The sequence below is a fragment of the Brugia malayi genome, assembly GCF_000002995.4.
Source record: "Brugia malayi strain FR3 genome assembly, contig: Bm_v4_Chr4_scaffold_001, whole genome shotgun sequence".
Classification (NCBI taxonomy): domain Eukaryota; kingdom Metazoa; phylum Nematoda; class Chromadorea; order Rhabditida; family Onchocercidae; genus Brugia; species Brugia malayi.
Window position 1 is genome coordinate 3097110 of NW_025062478.1, and position 24533 is coordinate 3121642.

At 24.2% G+C, this 24533-nt stretch overlaps 5 protein-coding genes across 5 annotated transcripts; 2 read left to right on the plus strand and 3 right to left on the minus strand.

Annotated features, from left to right (window-relative positions):
- Window positions 1-1013: 1013 nt before the first annotated feature.
- Bma-snr-1 (small nuclear ribonucleoprotein Sm D3, putative) lies at window positions 1014-1780 on the minus strand (the record flags this gene model as incomplete). Its single annotated transcript, XM_001895026.1, has 3 exons — window positions 1014-1102; window positions 1266-1488; window positions 1676-1780. The coding sequence occupies 3 exons, from the start codon at window positions 1778-1780 to the stop codon at window positions 1014-1016; spliced, it is 417 nt and encodes a 138-aa protein (XP_001895061.1).
- Window positions 1781-2844: 1064 nt separating this feature from the next.
- On the minus strand, window positions 2845-4679 carry Bm10451 (Uncharacterized protein; the record flags this gene model as incomplete). The annotated part of the gene is made up of 7 exons (XM_001897503.1): window positions 2845-2955; window positions 3081-3198; window positions 3314-3400; window positions 3540-3693; window positions 3841-3892; window positions 4209-4297; window positions 4616-4679. The coding sequence occupies 7 exons, from the start codon at window positions 4677-4679 to the stop codon at window positions 2845-2847; spliced, it is 675 nt and encodes a 224-aa protein (XP_001897538.1).
- Window positions 4680-5890: 1211 nt separating this feature from the next.
- Bma-rpl-38 (60S ribosomal protein L38, putative) lies at window positions 5891-6626 on the plus strand (the record flags this gene model as incomplete). Its single annotated transcript, XM_001897504.2, has 2 exons — window positions 5891-6034; window positions 6558-6626. The coding sequence occupies 2 exons, from the start codon at window positions 5891-5893 to the stop codon at window positions 6624-6626; spliced, it is 213 nt and encodes a 70-aa protein (XP_001897539.1).
- Window positions 6627-7135: 509 nt separating this feature from the next.
- Window positions 7136-23730, minus strand: Bma-lgc-31 (Neurotransmitter-gated ion-channel transmembrane region family protein; the record flags this gene model as incomplete). Its single annotated transcript, XM_043081453.1, has 12 exons — window positions 7136-7367; window positions 7842-8005; window positions 8283-8325; window positions 8547-8697; window positions 9859-9998; window positions 10132-10216; window positions 10356-10467; window positions 11175-11298; window positions 11834-11971; window positions 13386-13495; window positions 22831-22875; window positions 23491-23730. The coding sequence occupies 12 exons, from the start codon at window positions 23728-23730 to the stop codon at window positions 7136-7138; spliced, it is 1584 nt and encodes a 527-aa protein (XP_042937387.1).
- Window positions 16853-22774, plus strand: Bm3475 (Uncharacterized protein; the record flags this gene model as incomplete). Its single annotated transcript, XM_043081454.1, has 7 exons — window positions 16853-16934; window positions 17698-17817; window positions 18076-18210; window positions 19806-19983; window positions 20449-20597; window positions 21943-22046; window positions 22643-22774. 7 exons carry the CDS (start codon window positions 16853-16855, stop codon window positions 22772-22774), a joined length of 900 nt encoding a protein of 299 aa, XP_042937388.1.
- Window positions 23731-24533: the final 803 nt, after the last annotated feature.

The window sequence follows — 24533 nt, forward strand, 5'->3', positions numbered from 1 at the left end:
TAATAAATTAGAAACAAAACAAAGCAAAAAAAAAACAACAATTATTAGTAGTTATAACCTGAAACATCCTTCACAATTGATAAATCTGAGATAAATGTAAAAGTAATATTTGAGAAGCATACTTTGTTTAATTTCCCTACCACATAAAATCTTTCAGAGCTGATGACAATCATTTAAACTAGTGCGAACTATATCCATGAAATAATTTGTTGGATATTTAGAGAAAAATAATAACTATCAATTACTAAAGGATTTTCTTCCCAATGTTTCTGCACTTTTCTTCATTTATTTTCAACCACTTGCAACTAGTTCCAATGGTTACTTGATAACTTACTTGAAACTAAATTATTACAAGCAGAGGAAACATTAGATGCAATGGCATTCGAAAAAGAAACCCACCAGCTCCGGAAAGGTCCATAATTAAATATTTCTTCTGTTGGTAAACAAAACTAATTCTACATATATAATTAGAAGAAAATGGGAATAAACTACCGCAAATATTACCTATTGTAAATAAAAAGTTGATGATAATCGAGTTAAACAACAGTGATTCGGCACTGGTCTGCGAAAAACAGGTTGAATACTTTTGGACGAAAAATGTGATTTTTCAATAGATTTATGCAAATAAGTATAGCATCTGCCAATTGGAGCACAAAATTTGCAAAATATCTGACATGAATTTGAGTACATTTACCAATTGGGTTTTAAATTGCTTTTGATGAATGTTTAAGCACAGTTAAGTTTTAAAAGATATGATTGACATAACACTGAATAATTTTTCAAGAATTTTCAAAAAATCATATAACAAATTCTCACATTCCTCATTTCATCGTATGATACTTTAAAAAAATTGATTACATCCAAATAATATAAAATAACTGAAGTTGACAAAGCTTACCAATCAGCTTTCTCATCATTTTAGGCATTACAATTATCTTTGGAAAAAATGAGTGAGCATGAGAAAAAAACCAACACAAAACAAAACATAAACTGAATAAAATGAGACCAATGGATCATCCTCGGAACTGAGGTCGAGGCATCCCCCCTGGACCACGTTGATTGCCACGTGGGCCACCACGTCCCCGAAATGCAGTGCCACGTCCTCAAAGTGAATAAAACGAATATTTTCAAAAAAAAGTAGCATAAGAGATTATAAATGCAACCTTAGCTTTATGTCCTCATTAAAATTAGAACAATTCCTGAAATTCTTATCTCGGAAATTTCATATTCAAATGATAAAACTAAAACTCTCTAAAATCGTTTACCTCGAAGGCCACGTCCATCACGATTATCTCCCATTCCCATACCAACAGCTCCTTTTTGGGCTCGTCCAATATTCTTGAACATTGGTGCGTTCTTCAACATGTCTGGCAAAATCATAAACCGAATCTTTGATCCACGAATAAAAACATTATCCAAATGATGAGTCCTTCCATCTCGATAAGTTACCGTGACTTCGCTCATTTGACAGTTCATGTTATCCTCTGCCTGAAATGACAAAGTAGTGACATCTCGCAATCCGATTTTCGGCTGAATCAAATTATCAGCTGTAAATCTATTCAGGTGAACAAGAAATAAAATACATCTATCCTGATTATTTGGTCATTTCATGCAATGAATTCCTTAGGTAGAAACAACAATTCAACAAGTCCAGATAATTAAAATTGCAGTTTACCTCATTCAATTTACCGCGATATACTTCGCCAATTGTCGTCTCAAGTGTAATAACATGACCTTCAGCTTCATGTAAAATTTTAATCGGAACACCAATTGCAGTCATTGTGCACCTATCAAACAAACTGGAAAAAGTAAAGATAAAAAAATTACTGAGAATAAATAATAATAATGCTACCAACGACCTAATTTCAAAAGTTTCGTTAGAATTTAACTTGATTGGGGTCTTGAAATTAAAGACTAACTTGAAAATAGAAAAATATGTATAAATAGCAATAGCATCAAACATTAATCATATGCATAATCCCCCAACTGCAAAATATTTTATAGTCTTTTATCATAAATATATGATAACGATGCCATACAAATGAGATCGTTAATAAAATTATGTAAACGCAGCAAAAACTTAATGAATACGATAAGTCAGTAACATAGAAATGAATTCCGATGTCACCTTTGGTATACTCTTAAAAGCAATCACAAAATTACCACCTCAAAACAAAGAAAAAATGCATTTTGCATCCTTTCATCGTTCTTTTCAAATTATAAATTTTAGAAGAAAATATCAGAAAGGAGAAAAAATTACTGCAATATGCAAATGCAAATAACGTTACATAAACAAATTTGTACACATGTTATTTTTCTATATTATTTTATGCGAAGTACTGAGAGAAAAGTCAATCTAATCAACGGATTCTTTTAGGTGACAGATGAATTAGATAGTTCTATTCAAATGAGAATTCAAAGATAAATTAACGTCCAGACAGACCAAGATGATACATATCCAAGGCAATCTTAACTCATAATCACAGAATCTCTGCCTCCTAAACAATATAAATCCAACTACTGAAAGGGAAACTTCACTTTAAGCAGCAATTTGATTTAAATAAATACAGAATAATAGTAAAGCAACAGAGTATTTAAAGACTAACTACAATTGGAACACGTAAGTTCAGTAAGTAAATTTGTCCAGTTACTAGTACAGATCGTGAGTAAACAGAGAAGATCTCGAATGCCAGCAAAAATGCAAACGCATTAACATTTACACTCGTAGTTTTATAAGCAATAAAAAATCATGCTAAACATGCATACAATACCTAACGAGTAGAAAATGCTTTTTTATTATAAAGTTCTACAGAGCTTCCAAGCTAGCAAATTATAATATAAGATCTAGAAATGCTCGGGAATCTCGCTAGTACGGATTCGGCCAATTAGCCGTTTCATTCCCTGGACAACATTCCGCGTCTGTGGAGTTAATTCGTCATCTCTTGCATGAAGCAGCTGAAAACTAAGGAAGTGCAGATTGGAAAACACTAATCGCATGTCTAAAATAATAAACCTGTAAAATTTCCTAAAAGATTTGACTTTTCAAAAAATTTCGAAAAATCAATTTCAGAAACAAAAACCTCGTTTACAAGGAAGATATTTTCATCGCTTTCTGTCTCGTTTCCTGCAACTACTGGTGTACCGGCAACAGAGAATGCCACTTCCTCTCGACGCAAAGTCCGAAACTTGATATCATCACTGGAAAATTCAAATTACCCAATCCACTTTTTTTTTTTTTTTTTAAAGGAAAAGAAACAAGAAAAACTCTACCTTAGCGCAAAAAAAGAGGAATTTAAAATGATTTTTCTCTTACCCATTTTGGACTTTCGGCGTTATAGCTCCCGGCACGCGAACATTCCCAGCAGGCGTTTTTAGAACAATAGGTTTCAAATTCCTGTACCTAAAACAGCAACTCATGAAGAGAAAATGAGGTTTTTTTTTCACAAAAAAAAAATCATTATCTTCTACTTCCTGAAACTTCCTATAAACAATAAACAAGCACTCCAGTTAACATTAAAGAAATTCAGAACCAAACTTACGCTGGAGTCCTCATGTTTGTAGAAGATGGTTCAGGTACCAATTTCCGCGCCCCTCGAAGCCGATTTGCCCAGGCGTTTGATTTTTGTCCCATTCTGGATTCACTTTCAGTTTGCTGACTAACACTCGGCTCATCAGACAGCTCAACAATAGGATCTAAAATATTACTTGAGGAAGATTCCAACATTCCAACAGTTTATTTGGGAACAACATAAATTAATATATTTATATTAACAGATTTAAGTAATGATATATTAAAATCTGCCAATTTCACAAAAAAAAAATTAGATTTGCAAAAATTACCAGCAGTCTCACATGATGACATGAATTCAAAAAGATTGCTTTTGCGGAGTTCCTAAAAATTGATAATAACAGTTCGCACCATCATTATTTCCAACATTCAAAACCTACAACGTTACATTCAGAAAACCTATCTTCATTCACAAATCCTGTCCTGTCTGTCATGTTCTAGGAATGACGATGATCTATACTTACTAGGGATGATTTTTTGTCAGAAATTCCAGATTAATCTAATAAAATTAGTTGATGTCCATCAACGTTATGTGTAAAGTGTGTAAAGTCTACTCATCCTCACCTTCAAGAAATTGACTTATTAACATGATTTAGAAAAAAATGAATTGATGTTGCCCAACTCAACAATATAAACTCACTTCTGGCAGTTGATCAATTTCTTGGAAATATGCCTCAAGAATATCATTTGCATTAATAAGTTGTTGAATTTCCGCTAATTTTGCTTCGCCTATAAAAATAACAGGGATGAATCAAATATTTTTGATAATATTTATAAAACTATCAATTGAAATCTAACCAATCAATCTTTCACGCTTATCTACATGGATTGGTGGTAAAATCTATTTTTAATCGACAATTGTGGATTAAACAGTGTTACAAAGTAGAAGAGTTTCACTTGAACTGCTTACTAATTACTATCAATATAATAATTGGACAAAATTTCATCTAGTCATCTGGAAAAATCATTTATCCAGTTTCAGTTCTATCCAAGCAGTCACCAGAAAGACAAAAATAATCATTCGTTCATCTTATTTTATCCACAAACCTTGTTTCTCAAAGTTCGTCTTCCACTCTTGAATTCGTTCGAGTACATGATTACTTTGCGCCATGTAATAGGTAAATTTCCGCAAATGAGATAAACCGAATCCTTCCAAAGAAAATGGTCTAAGCTAAATTGAATTATATTGACTTGAGAGTATATGATGAAGTTCACATTTATGAAAATACAAACTTTACAAAAGTGTAATATGCCTACACTTTCGTATTTTTTCCCCGCAGCATAACAATACGAGTATACGTCAGTCTATCCATACCCATTTAACCAACATATATGTCAAACAAACATAAGTCTATCCACATATTTTATTGTTATATTATGTAGGAAGAAATTCATAGTAAAAGAAATGATTTTTATTTCTTTCCATTTCCATTTTGCAATTCCATTTTCTCACTATATAACATACAATACAATAACCGAAAGTGAAATACATAAAACTGTATGACTACATTATAAATTGATTATATTACAATTAAATGAATGGATGCGGTATCAAGAGAATTCATAATACCTCAACAATGTTAAGTAATTCAAGATTAAATTTTATAGCAAGAAACTTATATAAATAAAATCTCACCTTTAATAGTTGCCAATGTTGACAATTTCACACTACAACTTTATCTAGCTTCTTCCATATAATGAAAACCTGCAATGCTCACAACAAATCTCCCAGATATCCCGAGAAATCCCGCCAGGAAAAGTCTCCAACCAGCCACTCAAAACAATTTCGAAAATCAATGAACCAATTCAAAACCATAACGTACGCTCGAACATTCGTCCCCATATCAGCCTACAGCTAAACTTCGGACATAGGCACCATCCGTACGATACCAATAAGTTCATTTCGATTTTTGGGCTGAGGATTGGAGGTAGCGTGTGAGGTGTATGTGACGATAAGGGTAAATTATCGGGTAGAAGTCCTGATTAACCGGATCCTGAAAAGAAATCGATAATTAGACGTAACCCAGAAGAAGTAGGATACAATACGGATTAGTCCGAAAATGAGTGATATGTTTGTATATTAAAACGTTAGCATTAATTTCGAAGTGATGAAGTGAGAATGAAAAGTTGAGGTAATCGCTTGTGACAAAGTTTGAATTGGTTATTCTTTGATAATTATGATTAGAATGTTCGGGCAGTTTCGTAATTATATTTTATTGCATGTTTGATATTTTATCTGTAATTTAGAAATTATTTTTTGTCTTCCATTTCACAATGATATATTTGCTTATCTTTTTCCTTTTCCTTTCAGGATTTTCCGAAATGCCTCGGCAAATAACAGAAATCAAGGAGTTTCTGATGACTGCTCGAAGGAAGGATGCCAAATCGGTAAAAATTAAGAAAAATCCGGATAATGTGAAATTCAAGGTGCGATGTAGCAAATATCTCTACACACTCGTCATTCAGGTAAGCAGTATTTTAGTTATAATTTTGCTAATTTTGAAAGTTATAGCCTTTTTTCCTTTCCATGAGATGCAATTTATTTAAGACCAGTTATTCTGCTTACCACTTCTTGATTCTAGTATTGTTAAATGTTAACCCTACATCTAAATATTCTGCTTTTGACTTCTTTTGTTGACTTTTATATCTTGATAGTAACTGGCTTGTTTATGCTATAGCCTTTTTATGCAATGCTTGCTTGTGGTTTTGATTTTGTATTGGTTTTATGTCGGAAATGCAATCAGAAGGGTGCAGACAGATTTAATTGTTCTATTAGCCATGCACTATTTTTAAATTCATGAAAATAGACAATGATTGTGGAATTTTGGTCGGAAAATTTGTTCAGAATGTTTCTTAGACAGTCGAAAGAAATACTATACCCAAGAAACGTTCAGAATGTTTTGCTTAGTATGATTTCATTTCAACTGATCCATTTTTCAATGTATATGAAGTTTTTGTTCTTGAGCAGAACCGGAATTTTAACTTTCAGGATAAAGAAAAGGCTGAAAAATTGAAGCAATCGTTGCCACCTGGCCTTCAAGTAAAAGAATTGAAATAATAGATGTTATTCCAATTACGATATCTGCCATTGATTTTGGTTGCATGTGGTGTGTTAATTTCGATTGCTATATGGTTTACATTGGAAGTCTAAATAAACAGATCTTTTGAATCAGTTATAGTTCTCAAACAAGTTAGAACTGGTTTTCCTTAATTACAAATGAGTAATCTCACTTGTAAGCTGCATAATCCATATGCGGTAAGAATGTTATATGTTGCATAGAATCAACAAATTTGTTGGTTTGATAGAAATTTTGTCATTTAAAACAAGTATTTGAGCACGTTATCACATATTACAGTGGTGGAAAATCAATTCTGTTTTTATTGTGAACATTTTTATTTTTGAACAGGTTTTTTTTGAAGAATTTTAAACAGGTTTAGCCTGGAATAGTACTGAGCATCAGATATGTTACTATCGAAGGAATGAGTTAGTCTCCAGAAACATCTATCCTAAAATTATCTAGTGGACGTAGAGAAACTTATTAGTCAATGATTTAGAAACCAAAAACCTCAAAAACATGTCTGATGTGTTGGCGTAGTTTTCATCCATGGGCACTTAAGATTAGCTTGGCCACATGGGCTATGTCCAATTGCACAGTACCAATCATGATAAAAGAAAAGAAATACAGTTACAGCAATTAATAAAACATAAAATGAGAGTGAAATTATTTCGAGACGTCGAATCACTCGTTGCCATCTGGTTTGCAAATTGTCTTGTGGCAAAAGATTCATCATTTCCGCACTGTAATTTTACATATATAATTCCATCATTTAAGTATTTTGCATAGATTATATAAATTTTCAGCATAGATGTTCGAACTTGTTATTTCCGAAAATTAAAAAGAGAAAAACAAAACTTTTGAGAAGTCATGGATTAATTTGAAATGTTTAGATTACTCAGAAACCTAAAAATAGTGGTGTAAACTATGTTAAATATATTTGCATTGCATTTGATAATTTAATCTGAATAAGAATTTAAATGGAAAATGATATACTTTCCCATTTAACATTTGGCTAATCGTAGAAATCGGAAAACTTTTTCTCCACATACATTTAAATAATGGATTTATCCACTATTTAAAGCTATTTAAATGATTAAATTTGTTAATTCAAGCACTAATGTGTAGCTTTGTAAAATTTAAATTCTTTTTCTTTTTCAGTACTCTCTTGCTACTACTGTTTATTATTATTTTCAAATGAAAATTTATGAACAAACCGTATTGCATTAACGGATGTTTCGATATTTCTTATTGTATCGATCAAATATTCCCACGACTGATTGCATACCTGTTCGATGTCATCGTAATCTGTCATCAAATTGGGTGTCATAGCAAATCGCCCCCTGAGTACAGCTGGTGGAGAAAGCCTTGCTGAATCATTCTATAATGCTAATTTAACATTTTAAATTATATGCGATTATTGAAAGTAAGTAAATGATAGAATTTATAAATTATAATTATTGATAATGAAAAATTTGTCATAATTTATGTTATCAAAAAATACATTTGTCATCTAATTAAAAAGAAAATCAAGCCAAAATTTCAGGATCAAAGTATTAAATATTAAATTGTTGCAAAAAAAAAAAAAGACAATAAGAGATTCAATTTGCATTTAAAGGTTCTATATATTTGAAAACGATTAAAATAAATCAACTTACACGTACGATAAGTCGTTTATTGATATCATTGGAAGGAATAGGACTAAAAATAAATATAAACATTACAAGTTAACATTTATATAAATGTCATAATATTTAGTTCTATTCAAACTGAAATTCATTCATCAATAAAATGCTATTTAATTAAGTTTAACTAAGAGTAAAACATTTTACAATATTAATGAAAGTTTTTTTATTGGATTAATTAGATTAATTCTTGCATAATATTTGATTTTCTTATTTTAAATTTTAAAAAATTATTACCGTAAAAATCGTATATTTATATCGAATGAAAGCCAATGTAAATACCATGGAATATGATTACTACGTCTTAAATCTTTCTCCAAAAAAACAAACATTGATGTGGTAACCGTTGAAGAGCCAATTATTGCCAATAAAATAAAATAATATAAACCTATAAAATTTTCTTTTTTTAAAAAAAAGATCGATTTTCAATTTTAAATTTAACTTCAAATTCATACATTTATTATCCAAATTGTTTAAAATAAAAAATAAAAAAAACATAATTGAAATGATATAACATAGTATGTTTTTCTCATCTTCTTTTTTTTTAAAGTAAAAATAATTCCTGATCCGGAATTTCACTAAGATAGCAATTATTTATTGATAAATTAAAAGTACTAGTACAGTGTTGGTACATATTAAATAATTTTTAACATAGAAGGAATTTTTTAAAATTATTTTAGATAACTTAAAATGAATTTGTACTTTATTTTATTTTTTCTTTTCTAAAGAATCAAAAAAAGACAAAAGAAAAAACAAAAACATCTGTTTATAAAATTCGATGTTATTATCATCGCTTTTCATTTTTAATTTTGTTTTTTCTTTTTAACATTTTTTTGTCGTTTTTCATTTAATGCAATGGAATTATATGCACAATTATATTTGTGGAAAATTTTTTATTAAATTTGAACTGCTAAAATTTAATTTACGCATAAAGCAAAAAAATTTTTTCTCACAAAAAGTATTTGCAGAAATTTATGTAAAACGGAATTTTCTCATTCTTTTACTATTATCATTAATGTGAACATTCATTCTTTTATTTAAAAAATTTTTCATTATTGCACATTCGTTCTTCTTTTATTTAAAAATTTCACACATTTAAAAACAATTTTCATTGTTAAGTAAATACTATTTATATAAATAATAGAATAATAATGACAAAAGGAAAAAAAAAGGATTGGATTCTTTCTATTATAATAATACTAATTATTAATAATAATTATAGTAGTCAGTAAATAAGTAAGTAAGTAAGTAACAACAATAATAATAATAAGTAATGTATTAATAGTAAATAATAATAACAATAATAGTGACAATAAATAATAATAAGTAATGATAATAATAATAATAAATAATAATAATAATAATGATAATAATAACAATAAAAATAATAATAAATAATAATAATAATAAATAATGACAATAAATAATAATAATAATGAATAATAATAATAAATAATGATAATAAATAATAATAATAATAAATAATAATAATAGCAATAATGATAATAATAATAATAACCAAAATAATAATAATAATTAAAATTCTAACCAATTAATGGAATACCAGAAAATGAACCACGTCCTTTACGTGAACTTGACATACTAAATTTTGGCATATCTTCAACAATTGCAAGTAATATGACACTCATACTCATTAATGTCATTATACCAAGTCGAAATTTTGCATCCCTTAAATTTAATTTAAAAATTTAATTAAATCTAATTTTTAACTTTTCATTTTCCTTTCATTAACAATAACAAAATGAAATTTTTTTCTTAAATAATTTATATAATTCATAACTTAATTAAAATAATAAATTACCTCATTTTACCGCTTGTGCTCGGCGTATGAAATCCAATTACAGCTACTAATGTGATTATTGTGCTCGGTATAACTAAGTTAAATACTAAAAGAAAAAAATGAAAGTAAGAATTTTCATAAAACAAAAGTAAAAAAAAAATTTTTTACTTTAGCTTTTTTTTCATGAAAATTTTTTTTTTGAATTTAAAAATTGAATAAAATGTCAAATATTAATAAAATAGTACCATAATAAAAACTTTGTCGAATTAATACAAGATCCATAATAATCATTTCCCAGAATAATGGTGGATCCAAGTAATCATAGAGAAAACTATCGGATATGATATTACTATGACTCTTTAAAATTGAAATTAATAATTTGAATAAATTATGCAAGTGAAATTTTAATTTGTTATTTCAAAATGAATTTAAAAAAAAAAAAGCAAATCGAACAATTTGAATTTTCAAAGTATTTATGAAAACTAAATTATAAAAATTTAAGAATATGATAAACTTTAAAGTAAGTTTTGAAATTGTAATAGAACTACAGAAATTTTATTTAAAAAATAGGAATAAAGATACAGTAAAGTTAGTTAAATTTATGAAACACTAAATTGAAAGAAAAAAAAAATAAAAATTTTTAAATACTTTAAAATTTTCAGTTTCAAAAAAAAATCCTTAAAAATATTTTAAAATTAATTTTCAATTTCATTTTTTACATTTATTTTTTTTTTTTTTTTTTTTTGCACTAAATTATAGATTTCAAAGATAATTGCATTAAAATATACATTTCTTATTCAACATGATAAAAATATTTGTTATATATTATAAACAAATTATTAATTTTAGCATTGTTCGTTTGTAATATTATAAAATAGTAAAATTAAATTTCTAAAATATTAAATTTAAATTTCTAAAATATTAAATTTAAATTTATAAAACATTTGAATTTAAAAAGAAAAAGAAAAGAAAGTATCATGAAAAGTATTTTAATTTTTTAATCAAACATTAATTATAAAGCATTCATAAATTCAACTAAAAATTTATTTCAGAATAGCACCAACCGAATCAAGTTGCCATTCTTGATTGTCATAGAAATCGATCAAACTGAGATGATCGGAATACAAAGCATATTTGATCGAATCATTAGAGTGTGCCCAGGAACCAAACAATAAGGTGCATTGTTGACTGGAAAAAAAAGAGAAGAATAAAATTAATTTAAAGAATGTTAAATTTAAAATTAATTTAAAGAATGTTAAATTTAAAATTAATTTAAAGAATGTTAAATTTAAAATTAATTTAAAGAATGTTAAATTTAAAATTAATTTAAAGAATGTTAAATTTAAAATTGAGAAGAAAAAAAAAGACAATTTGGTAATTTTAAAAAAAGGAAAAAAAAACTAATAAACTAATAATAATAAACAAATAAAAATGTAAAATCTACATTTTCAATATGTATTTGAATAAATTACATTTTTGTATTAAACAATTTTGATAGTTAATTTTTTTAAATTAAGAACAGTTAAATTATTTCTATTTATATTTTAAACAGATATTTTAGAAAAGATAAAAATAAAACTTTACAAACATATGATATGATATGAGTTGAAATTTATTAAATTTGAATTTAATAGAAAATAAAATTGCAAAAATCCTTTGTGTTTCTTTCTTTTCTTTTTTTTTTTTTTCTAATATTTTAAAATAATAATTAAATGTAACTAACATATCAAATGGGAAAAATTTAACATCCAATTTGCATAATGATTCGGTTGAATAAGGCAAATAATAGCGAACATTTCCGGTATAATTAACACGGACATCATTATTGCTCAATAATTTTACTGCTTGATTAAAATGATGGCTGCAATTTTAATTTAAAACTAATTTTTCTTTCTTTTTTTTTTTTGCTAATTTCAAGTTGTAGAATTAGTTAAAAAATTTTAATTTAATTTGACAATATATTTGAAATTCTGATACTAATATATGATCAGAATTGTATGAATACATATTATAAACTTGTGATAAATGATTATAACTCATAGTGAATAATTATATTTGTATGTGTTTTTTGTATTAATTAAAATCAATAATTAAAATTAATTTTGATTGAGCAAAAAAAGTAATCAAAATGTAATCAATTCTTTGTTGTGAATATTAATATTTATGAATTATACTGATAGCAGTATATATCGTTGGTGAAATCTATCAAATCAGATAACTCTTAATTGAAAGATTAGACAAAGTGTGCTGATAAGAAGAATGAAATTATTAGCTTTGTGATGACCTTTAGAGTTAGCAAAGGGACAACTTTGACCTTTAAAGGTGATCAGATGAAGCTTATAAGTTCGTTATTATCATTCAAGTTTGTTAGGATATCAGGAATGCGACTAAGGATAAAGTGTGACATTTGCAAAGCTTTTTAGCAACAGGAAAGGTTGAAAAAGCTGAAACGGTTGACATGATAAGATGCAATTGGAAATTAAAGATTCAGTCGTACATGAAAGAAATATTTGATAATTTTATGATAAATGATGAACTTTGAACTTTGATATATGCGAAGTGCTTTTAGTGTTTTCAAAGAGTTTCATAGGATTCTGTGATCACATAGAATTTCCAGCATATTATAAAAACTTTCAATCCGAATTTCCAATTTCAAACTTTCTTCAATGCTAACCAGTTCAAAGTTCAAAGATTAGCAATTCAGCATCCTGCACATTAGTCAGTAAAAAATTAATTTAAACATAGTTTAATACTATGGAACTAATAACATTAATAGTTTTCCATCTGAAATCTTAAAAATAGAGAGAGAGGTCAGAAAGGTCAAGTAAAATTTTATGCCAAATTTCATGAATTTCCGTACTAAGCTATGAACAATAAAATGAACTGTCATTAGATCCAGGTGTGACAACTTGTATACAAGAAAAAAAGATTAAAGTGTAATTCTGCTCTTTATTGCTGCAAGAATATTTTTGAATAGATTAATATTTGCTATAATATACACCTATATATTAATTAATATGCACAGGTAATTTGATTCTTGTGCTATCATTAATTCATTAATTAATTAATACTAATATTTAATTTAAGAAATGATTTGTAATTTAGCAAAGATAAAAAAAAAATGAGTAAAAATTAATCAATTTATTTGGAAATTTTGCAATTAGTATATAATAAATAAGTTCATTTCAAACTATAACTGAATATTTTGATTGATATTTGAATTAAATTTAAAATTGAATTTTTTTACTTATTTATTTTTTTGCAATATATTTTACCTGTAATAAAGGGAAAATTCTGGAATCCAAATATCATTTGAAGAAAGGAAAATTTCGGTAGCACCATCATAATCATTTGGATTCCATTGCAAGAAATCATCTTTCCAGTACTAAAATTTTGAAATAATTTCAAAAAACATTAAATAATAATAATATTTAAACATTTTTCATTTTCAAATATTAATAATCCTTTGTTTGATCTAAAATATTATCATTAGACTGATAATTTTGATATCATTAATTAAATGATGGAAATAATAAATAAACAAAAGAAAAAAGTTTTTTTTTTTTTTCAAACAAACTGAAATTTAAAAAATAAAAATCAATAATTCAAATGCCTAAGGGAAATTTCTTGACAAATTTTGTCAAATAACAGACAAAATCAGATAGTACGGAGAATTAAATTGTAAAAAAATGAAAAGAAAAAAACTTATTTTGCAATTGTTTTTTTTTTAAAAAGAAAAAAAATATTATTCATTAATTTATAATTTCCATTTTTCAATTAATGAAAATGTTTTGAGAAAAAGTATTTGTTATATTCTTTAGAGCTTTTTTTTTTAATTATTTTATAATTTTTGATAAGAAAAAACAAAGACAGAATTAAGCAAAATGTTATGCAAATTGAATTTTTTGTTGAATTTTGAAAAATTAAAAAGGAGGAAAAATTAACAAAGCGTTTTATCAATGCTAACAATAATTATGAAAAGCAAAAATTGTACAAAAAAATCAAAAACAAAAACAATGAGATAAAATTAGATAAAAAATTTTTTAAGTAAAATTATCAAAAATAAAAAAAAAAAAAGTTATGTTAAAGTTAATAGTAAGCTTTTTTAACTGAATTATGACGAATTAATTAATAATATTATTATATAAAAATTAATTAATAATGTGGTATAAAATGTTCATTAATTTTATTAAATATTATTTTATTTATTAGTTTCAAAATTTTTTATACAATTTAAATTAATGATTTTCGTAATAAATTTTTGCTTCAAATTCTTTTCATTTGACTGATTTTTTTTCTTCTTTTTTGCTATGTTTGCAATTTTATGTGCACAAATAAAATTAATTACTATTTCAATATTTCAACAGTTTGAAGTATTTTCTTTTTAATTTAACAAAAAAAAAAAAAAAAGTGGAAAAAGAAAAGCAAAAATTAGAAAAATATTATTAAAAATATAATACAATTTTATATTTAAAATTTAAAAAAAAGAAAAAAGAATTTCAAATTAAAATTAAATTAAACAATTATTGTTGTCATTGATAGCGGAAAGATAAATTAATTATTCTTTGCCATTTTCAGATTTCTTATCGATAAATATCACCGAGGAACTATTTCCCTCTCCCTGCCATCTTCTTCCTTCTCGTTTCATCTTTCCTCTTCTCTCATTCCCTCTCTCTCTCTCTCTCTCTCTCTCTCTCTCTCTCTCTCTCTCTCTCTCTCTCTCTCTCTCTCTCTCTCTCTCTCTCTCTCTCTCTCTCTCTCTCTTCGAATCCCCCTTTCCGCTCACTTTCCCGAACAACAATTGTCATCCGTTTTGCACATGTCATCCATTTCATTGTCTGTTATTTTTATCAGTTCTTTTCGTATATCATTTAAAAATCATCATGTTTTAATGAAGTCGAGAATAATTATGATAATCTAAATCTTATCATCTTGAATAATCACGATAAATTGAAATCTTATCGATTTTAAGCTAAACTCATGATAATATAAATCTTATCGTACATTAGAATAGCTATGGCTAATTTTAATTAATTATTGAATAATGATGATAATAATTCAAGTCTTATGAATGATGAAATAATCATGATAATTTGTATTTTACAAATTTTTAGTACAATCATTATATTTTAATTGTTATTAATCTTATCAGTGATAAAATAATCATGATAATCTAAGTGTTATCAATTTTTTTTCTCTTCATAATATAGTGAAAATGCATGATGTATGCATTAATCTTAAATAATAATTGTTGATAACAAATGAATTTATCACTTTTAAATTATCACTATTAAATGAAGTAAAATGTTTATTCATATGACAAATTATATGTTACATTAATGAATTTTATAACTACCACTTTATACTGTTAAAGAATAAATTACAGTTTACATTAGTTATGCAATGTTTATGATAATTTTTAATTAATTATATTTAGGAATAATCGTTATTCGTGATAATCATCATTTCAACAATTATATTGTATATTAATCACAATTTATGTTATTTTAATTTGAACTGTAAATCATAGCAATATTTCTAATTCGATGCAATCATAATTAAGTCAATTGATAATGATAATTTGGTGATAATGGCATTGCTAATTAGCATTTTAAATAAATCGATTAATTTTAAAAATTTTTTTTTCCATTTTTCAAACCTTATTGATAAAGTGATATGCAAATTGATGCTTAAATTTGTTATCAAACAATAATTTTTTCTTTTCGGAAGAAAAAAAAAACTAATTAAATCAATAAAAGTAGTGGAAAAATGTTTCCATTCATTTGCAATTATTTTAAATTTGATATAAATTATAAAAATAAATTTAATATTTTGATTTTACTTTTTTTTTTAATTTAAAAAAAAAAACCTTTATATTATACAATTTATTCCAATTCATTATTAATCAAAAATTTTCATTTTCAAAATGTAGCGTTCGTCATGGTGGGACCATGAAATGATGATGGCATGTACCACTAAAAAAGAATTTAATTTAAAAAAAAAAAAAAAAGAAAGAAAAACATATCTCTTTAAACTTACAATATGCAGTGCACTTTTTAGTTTGAAAATTTTTAAAAATGTAATTAAATTTTCCTAAATAATTTGCTAAATATTTTTATTTTGCATTTTATGAAACTTTGAAGAAAAACTTTTTTTTTTCATAAATAATTGGCGGAATTAAAAAGTTCTGATAAAAATAAGTTTTTCCTTTTTATTTATCAAATTTCAATCGTTTTTAAATTTCGTCAAAAAAATGATTTCATATAAATTTTGTAAAATAAAAAACCCAAAAATACATTGCTTTTTTTTTAATTTCACTTTTTTTTTCATATTCAAATTTAATACTTTACATTTAATTAATGCTTTCTTTGACTTAACAAAGTTTACTTTAAAATCTTTTGATTATCAAAAGTTGTCACTCACAAAAAAAAAAAAAGAATAAATAATTTTAAAATTCTAACGATCAAATTTTTTATTGGAAATTAAATAATTATCAAACGCATTCAATTTTAATGTATTTCAAATGAAAGAGAAAACTTTCCATTTATGCAAATTTCTATTTATAATTTAATATTTCATAAAATTCATCTATAATCAATAAAATGAAATAATATTATTTGATTTTATTTGCTTTTTTTTTTGATTAAAATAATAAACATATTGTTGAGAATTAAAATTTGAAATTGTAATTAATTTCAACAATTGAAATTATTTTAAGTAATATTGCAGATTTAAGAAGTTAATGTATCAAACATTTCTTATTATAATTACAATCAATTATTTCGATCAAATATTAGCACAACCAACACAATTAGAACAAGAAGGTAAGTAAGTTATTAAATTATAAAGTAAATTCTTCACATAAATTTATAAGTATTTCAATCAATCATCTAAAGTAATCTTTTCCAATTAATTATGTTTCATCAATTTTCTATTAATTAATATTAATTATTGTTTTCTTTTTCATAGAAAAAGAAAAGTAAATAAAATAATTTAAAATGTAAATTTCCACATTTTTGAGAGTAATAAAACCAAATATTGCATTTATTGAATTATAATCAAAAAAAAAAAAAAAAAAAAAAGAAAAAACAGCCAACGATCAAATGACAATCAAATATAACAAAATTTTAATGACTGAAAAAAAAAAAAAAAAGAAAACATTTTATACTAACAATGCAAAATATTTTTATTTATAAATTATAAAAATTATTGGTTAAAATTTTAGAAAAATTACTTTACTCTCCAAACTAATATTTTAATTCGTTGTAATTTTTTAACTTTTTTATTTATGAATAATTTCATTTCATAAAAAGTTATAATCATTCAATTTTTTTTTTTTGTGAGTTTTTATGTTTTTATTAAGTTTTAAAATGTTTAATTAATAAATTGTTGAAATGTTTTACGGTATGAAATTTTCGTCTATTTTTAATATTAAATTATAAGAAATTTGTCATATTTGATTGCATTTATCAAAATTTTTGCATTGATAAATTTCATTCATTACTCAAATATAAATTATTTGAGTTTGCTTAAAATTTTAAAAGCAAATTTTTTTAATTTCTTTTCTTTTTTTTTTTTTTTTTCTAGTAGTACATTTTTGTGATCCATCAATACCAAATGCTTGCGGTTTGGAAGGAAAATGCATGCGACATTTAACCGGTAATCGGTGTCGTTGTCAAACCGGTCGTATGGGTATTATGTGCCGCAGTAAGTGGAATTTGAACTGTTTTGTACAATGTTTAAAGCATATTTAATACTTAGAACAAACTTTCCAATTCAATTTCAAATAAATTTACAACTTTCAGAAATGAATGTATCATAAAAGAAATAAGTTAAAATTGCATGGAAATATAACAAAATAAAAAACAAAACAAAAAAAGAATATCAGAACTCAAATTAAATTTTTCATCCAAAAAAAAAAAAAAATTAATTTCTAATTTGAAAAAAGAATTTTTAAATTTTTAGGACCCTGTCAAGATATTTATAAGTCATGTAAACGTTGGAAAGAAGAAGAACGATGTCATTGGGCTAAGCCAATTTTGCCATTTTTTGAAGATAATTGCGCGGAAAGTTGTGGCTTATGCCAAAATAATGGCCAATGTTAGTTTCATTTTTTTTAAAAAAAAAAAACTTTAGTTTCATCTCTTTTTAATAACATTTCACTAATTTCTTTTTCGTTTTTTTCGTTTTTTTTTTTTTTTTTTTTTTTTTTTGTAATAATATTTAGTAATATAATAATATCTAACATTCCTGAAATTCTGTTTAACATTTTTTTTTTTTTTTTTTTTTTTTGTAGATTTATTAAAAAATGAATAATTTAAATAAACTATTGAAAGAACCGAAGTTCTTATTTAAATTTTTATTAAAATATGTTAAAGTAGGAAAAACTTTTATAAATTGTTTACTTAAACGATATCACTTATAAAAGAAGAAAAAAAAAATTATTCTCGATGTTTACCAACTTTTGAATCAGAAAGTTTAGCAGTATTTATCATCTGATTGCCTTTTCTTTCTTTTTAATATCATTTTAAAATGAATTTATTTATTTAATCAAATTTTGATATGAATATTTTATATTTTGTTACATACTATAAAATCATCATTTAGTCATTATACTTAAAAAGAATTATTATTATTGTTTTAAACTATGATTACTAGTTGAGAAATACTATTATCATTTATGAATTGAAATTTATCAACCTGTAAATAGCTGTAAAATGATTTCTTATTATCATATGGAATCAGAAATTCGAAGTACTATGACTACTTGTGTTATAATTACCATTTTAAACTATATAAGTAAAGAAATTTATGTTAATTAATTAAATTTATAACTTCTAGCACTAAAAATATTCATTTTTCGATTCAGTAATAAATATAAATAAGAATTTATGTTTTATATTTTTAGAATAATACATTACTATTTTTTCTATCGATTTTTTTCTTTTTTTTTTTTTTTGCAAATTTATTTAGCAACTTTCAAATATCTGAAGAAGAAGAAAAAAGGAAAAGTAGACACAACAGGAAATTTAATAAAAAATATTTGAGAAAAGAAAGAAAAAAAGAACGTCGTTTTTTTATACGATCCATTATTACTTAACACATTTTGACCTAATTTGTAATGAAATCAGCAGAATGTTCAAAACAATGTCAACTCAATACCTTCCATCAATTATTAATGTATTTTATATTATCATATATTTTTATAATGTTAAATTGTTTTAAAAAATTTCATATTTTCCATAACTTTATTTACGGAAGATGCGAGATGAAATGTTACTAAGTAATTGACATTAAATTATTGTTTTTTCTATAAAAAGAACAGACAAATTTGGATTATATATCTATTTAATATTAAAATTTAAAAGACAAAATAAGCATAATAAAATTTGATTTATATATATTCTCATAATTATTTATTTGAAATAATTGAAAATCTTATTGAATAATTTTTAGTACATTCGACCTAAACATTATTTTATTTTCAAACATACTTTGAATGTTTATCAAATATTATTAGTTACTAATGATTTGGCACCATCAATAAATAATATTAACTTCACATTTTTTTTTTTTTTAAGGAAATATTTTGCAAGGAAAAAAAAAAGTTATTCAATTTAAAGCTTTGACATTACAGTGTCCACTCTTATTGACATTAATTAATAAATTTGCTTGAAACTATATGATAATTTTAGCATTGAAGATACCATTACCGCCTATTCTTGAACCAATATCATGGATAATTGGTCGATGGGAAACGGAAACGTTAGCCGGTGACCGATTCCCGATATCATTTGAGCATCCATACAAGGAAATCTTGGATATTTCACTTACCGATGTACCAATGTTCGATCGTCCACCAGTTAATGTTTTGTTGGTGTTTTTTTTTGAAATATTTTGTGCATATGTTTTTCTTAATTGAAAGGAAAAAAAAAACATTCATTTTTATAAAATTTTTATGAAAAAAAAACCCATATAAAACGTTTGCACTACGGTATAACATTTTTCTTTCTAAAACATTACAGTATCTCTACTTCATTACAGTACTAACTTTTTAATTTATAGCTTTCGCATTACAAAATTTTATGAAGATTGAAATTTTTTTCTAGTTACTATTTAACACCTATAAGAAACTATGAAAAAAAAAAATAAAAAAAAAAATTACTTGCATTTTGAAATATAAAACTTCCATTACAGTATCTCATTTTCGCTACAGTAACCAACCCTCAATTTATAGCTTTCGCATTACAGTATCTAATCAAAAAAATTTTGTTTCTATTAGCTATTAGGCATTTACAGGAAACTACAAAAAAAAAAAAAAGACGAAAATTTGTTTAGCATTCGAGCATATACTAAGGAAGGATCAGAATACAATGAAGTTGGCTTCATGACTGGAAAACCATTCCGTGAATTAACTGGATTTCAAGAATACAATAAGTCATTAAACGGAAATGATCAAATTGCTATTGAAATGGTCAGTAACACAGGTACTGGTCATTGCTCCAAAATAATTTTCAACATAAAAACTTTATATGATATGAATTTCTACTTTTTCATTTCTTATATAACATCTGCAATTTGAACAGTTTTCCGTCTCCTACAATGTATTTATAATTTAGAAATAATTTTTTCATTTTCTTTATCATATTTAAAAACTTAAATGCTCTTTCATTTCTTATATTATATTTATAATTCATGAAAATAAGCAATTATTATTTTATGCAAAGTAAACTTATATTCGTTTTTTAGATTTGTGCTTTTTATTATTTTTTTTTTATACCATATTTGAAATATTTACAAAAAATATGGAATTGCTTATAAAGCAAAAACAATGTTTTCAAAATGTAAAACTAACTTTATCCCATGGGATATAAAAGAAATTGAATTTCAACTGAATTATGAAAAAGGATACAACAAAATATTTTAAAAGCAAAAAAAGAGAGGGAGAAAGGAAAAAATTTTTAATTTCTTATGTCAAATTAAAGTCTAAATAATATTATTTTTAAATAATTTCGCTAAATAAAATGGAATTGATAATTGTGTTTACAATTTTGATTGCTAAATTTGCAAAAATAAGGTTATAATTTTTAGTTATATATCAATTTGTAATCATTGTAATTTTTATTAAATTTAGATAATAGATGAAAAGGGAAATCAGAAAGTCAAGAAAGTAAACATTGTAATAAGAATAAGAAAAGGAATAATTTACTCATTGACAATTTTTGAATCGAAAATTCACTCTATTCTTCTGTTATTATATTTAGTGAATGAAGTGATTGAATTGAATTGAGCTATTCGATCATTTAAAGCCATTAATATAAAAAATATAATTCTGGTAATAATTCCTTTTGAATTCACTAATAAAACTTAATTTCAGCTTTGATATTACTCTTCTAACTAAATTATAAATTCAGTTAAGGGTATCTATGGCTACTTTAGTTAATGTTTAAATCCATTAATAATACTTTGTTTTTTTCATTAACTTTAATTATTTCCATATTAAAATTTCTATTTACTTAATACTAATACTTAATATTCGTTACCTTAAACAAAAAAATTATAATTGAATAAATTTTCTGTTGTTTTCACTAGTTTTTATTCAATATTACATTTAAATTGAAACTAATATTTTTATGCATCTTTCCATCTACCATTTATTATTATTACTATTACTATTATTATTATTATTATTACCAACCCTACCAACAATAGTTATCATCATTATTACCAACAATGGTTATCAATATTATTACTATTATTAATTATTACTACTACCATTATTATTAATTATTACTATTATTATTATTATTATTATCATTATTATCATTGAAGGCATAATAACAATTGAAGAAGGAATGCTACGAAATGGTGAAATTTTGCTCACTTTAAAATATAAGCGTGCAACTCCGGCAGCTATTCATTATCTCTTAAAAAACGTAACAATTTTATCTTTTTTTTTTCCTTTTTATTTTGACATCTCTTTTCCACCTTAAATTCAAAAATTTTTGTTCCGCAAAAAGTACCAATTTCATTTCTTTTTTTTTTGCCTATTTTGAAATTGCTTGCATATTTTATGCTAGCATGAATTTGCGTTAAAAAAAAAAAAAAATAATTGAAAAAGATAGTAGCATATTTAAATATGCAAATGTTTATTTTATATGCGTATAGATGCTTTCTGATATATTCCCGAGAGCTTTAAAACAATGAAAAAAAATTTTTGAACTACTGCTAAAATTAACTAATGTAGTAATTGAAAGTTAGTTTTTTTTTTGAAAAATGTTTAGCTTATGCTCAATTAAAATATTTTGTTCGATAAGAAAAGATTCGTTTAAAATATTTTTTAAAAATTTTCAATTGCTAATACCATTAGATTTTAATACAAAAATTTAGAATTGTAATGAAAAAAAATTTATTCGTATGGAATAAATCGATAGTTATATAAAATGAAAAAATTTTTTAAATATTTTGAAAGAAAATCTAATTTTAAAACATAAAAAGACAAATAATTTTTTTTTTTTTTTTTTTCATGTAGTCACGACGACTTTTCAAACTAAAAAATTGGAATATATTAGTGGAAAAAACATATATGGAATATTCAAATGGTACTATCCGGAAATGGATCAAACGATATCGAAGGACAAAAGATTATTTAATGGAATATTGAAAAAAAAAAAAAGTGAAATGGAAAGAAAATAATAAAAGTTAATAAATCCTACTTACCATTTCGAAACTACCTGATAAACTGATGGTATTCTTCACAGCATCCTAAAATGTATTTACTTTTTTTCTTTTACCTGACAAGAAAAAATTTTAAATTTTATGAAAAATTTCTGGATGATCCAAAAAAAAAATAAACAGGAATTAAGATTTAATAATGTTATTATCATTTATGGAATTCAAAAAACTGATATTGTAAAATTAATGATTAATAATTTTATGATTAATAATAATATCTATTTTAACAATGATATAATTTTAATTTGAAAATAGCTTTAATGAAATAAGCTATTATATTCTAAGCAAAATAAGTGTTTGTTTTTCTTTTCTTCTTTTTTTTTTTTGAATATAAACAAAAAAATATTTTTTAATAAATTTGTAAATTTAAAAAAAAAAAGGTTTTTGTCATAATTTCATTTTCTTATTTTCTTTTTTGCTTGCTTATTTATGTAAATAAAATAAATCATTTTTTTCACTTTTTTTTTCTTCTTTTAAAATTTAAAAATTATATCAATTTTTTTCTTTATTTCTTTGTAAAGTTTGATTTGATTATAAACAAATTTAAAATTTGAATATATATATACATATATTTTTTAATTTTGGAAGAAAGAAAGTTAATTAAAAAGAAAAAAATTGAATTAATTAATAAATTGAAATAATTACCAATTTAATAATTTGATATAAGAAAACACTCATTGTAACACTGATAATTTTATTTGGATGTATCACCGGTCGTGTACCTTTCTTATAATACTTTAACAAATCGCTATGTAATCGATAGGTCAAAGGTACATCGCGTCGTTCCAATGGTTCATTATATTTTGTTTCATAGATTGTTGAATTGTTACAATTTGATGATAGTATTAGAGATGTTAGCAAAAATAAGAAATAAGCAAAATGCATCGAAATTATTGTCAGATTTTTGATAATTTATGATAAATTATAAATTTTGATTTGATTATTTGAATAATAGAAATCCAACAAAACCAAATGTGAAATATCATTTTTCGATTAATAGCTGAAAAAAAAAAAAAAAAAAAAGAAAAGAAAAAACGAAAACGAAAAGAAATGAGAAATGAATTGGAAATTTTTGAATAAATTGAGCAAATTAATCAATGAAAAATAATGAATAAACGAAATGCATCAAAAATACTATCATAATTTGAGTGATTTTTGATAAATTACAAATTTTTCAATTAATAATTTTTCTAACTGAATGATAGCAATTAGAAAAAAAAATCCATATATGAAATATCAATTTTTAATTAAAAGCAGCAAAAAAAAAAAAAAGAAAAGAAATTAGACAAATCAAAAAGAAAATTTTAGTAATTAAATTTTATAGTTTTTTAGGTTTTTTTCTTTTATTTTTAGAAAAATAAAAAAACAAAACACAAAAAAGTTTGTATTTTTTGAACAAAAAATAAGCAAAAAAAAGAAGAATGAAAAAAAAAAAAAAAAAAATTGAAGAAAAACAACTGAATAATGCGTTTTGTTTTAGAATTTATGAATGATATGAGCAATTGATGCGAAAAAGAAAAACAAACAAAAAATAAAACTTTTTATATTTCTTTTGTTTTCTTTGAAAGAAAATTATTATGAACAAAAGGTAATAAAAGAGTGTTTGTTATTTTCGTTCAATCATTTTTTTTTTTTTTCTCTTTTTTTTTTGAAAAAGTTTTGTTTTGATTTTTTGAAAAGTTTTTGAT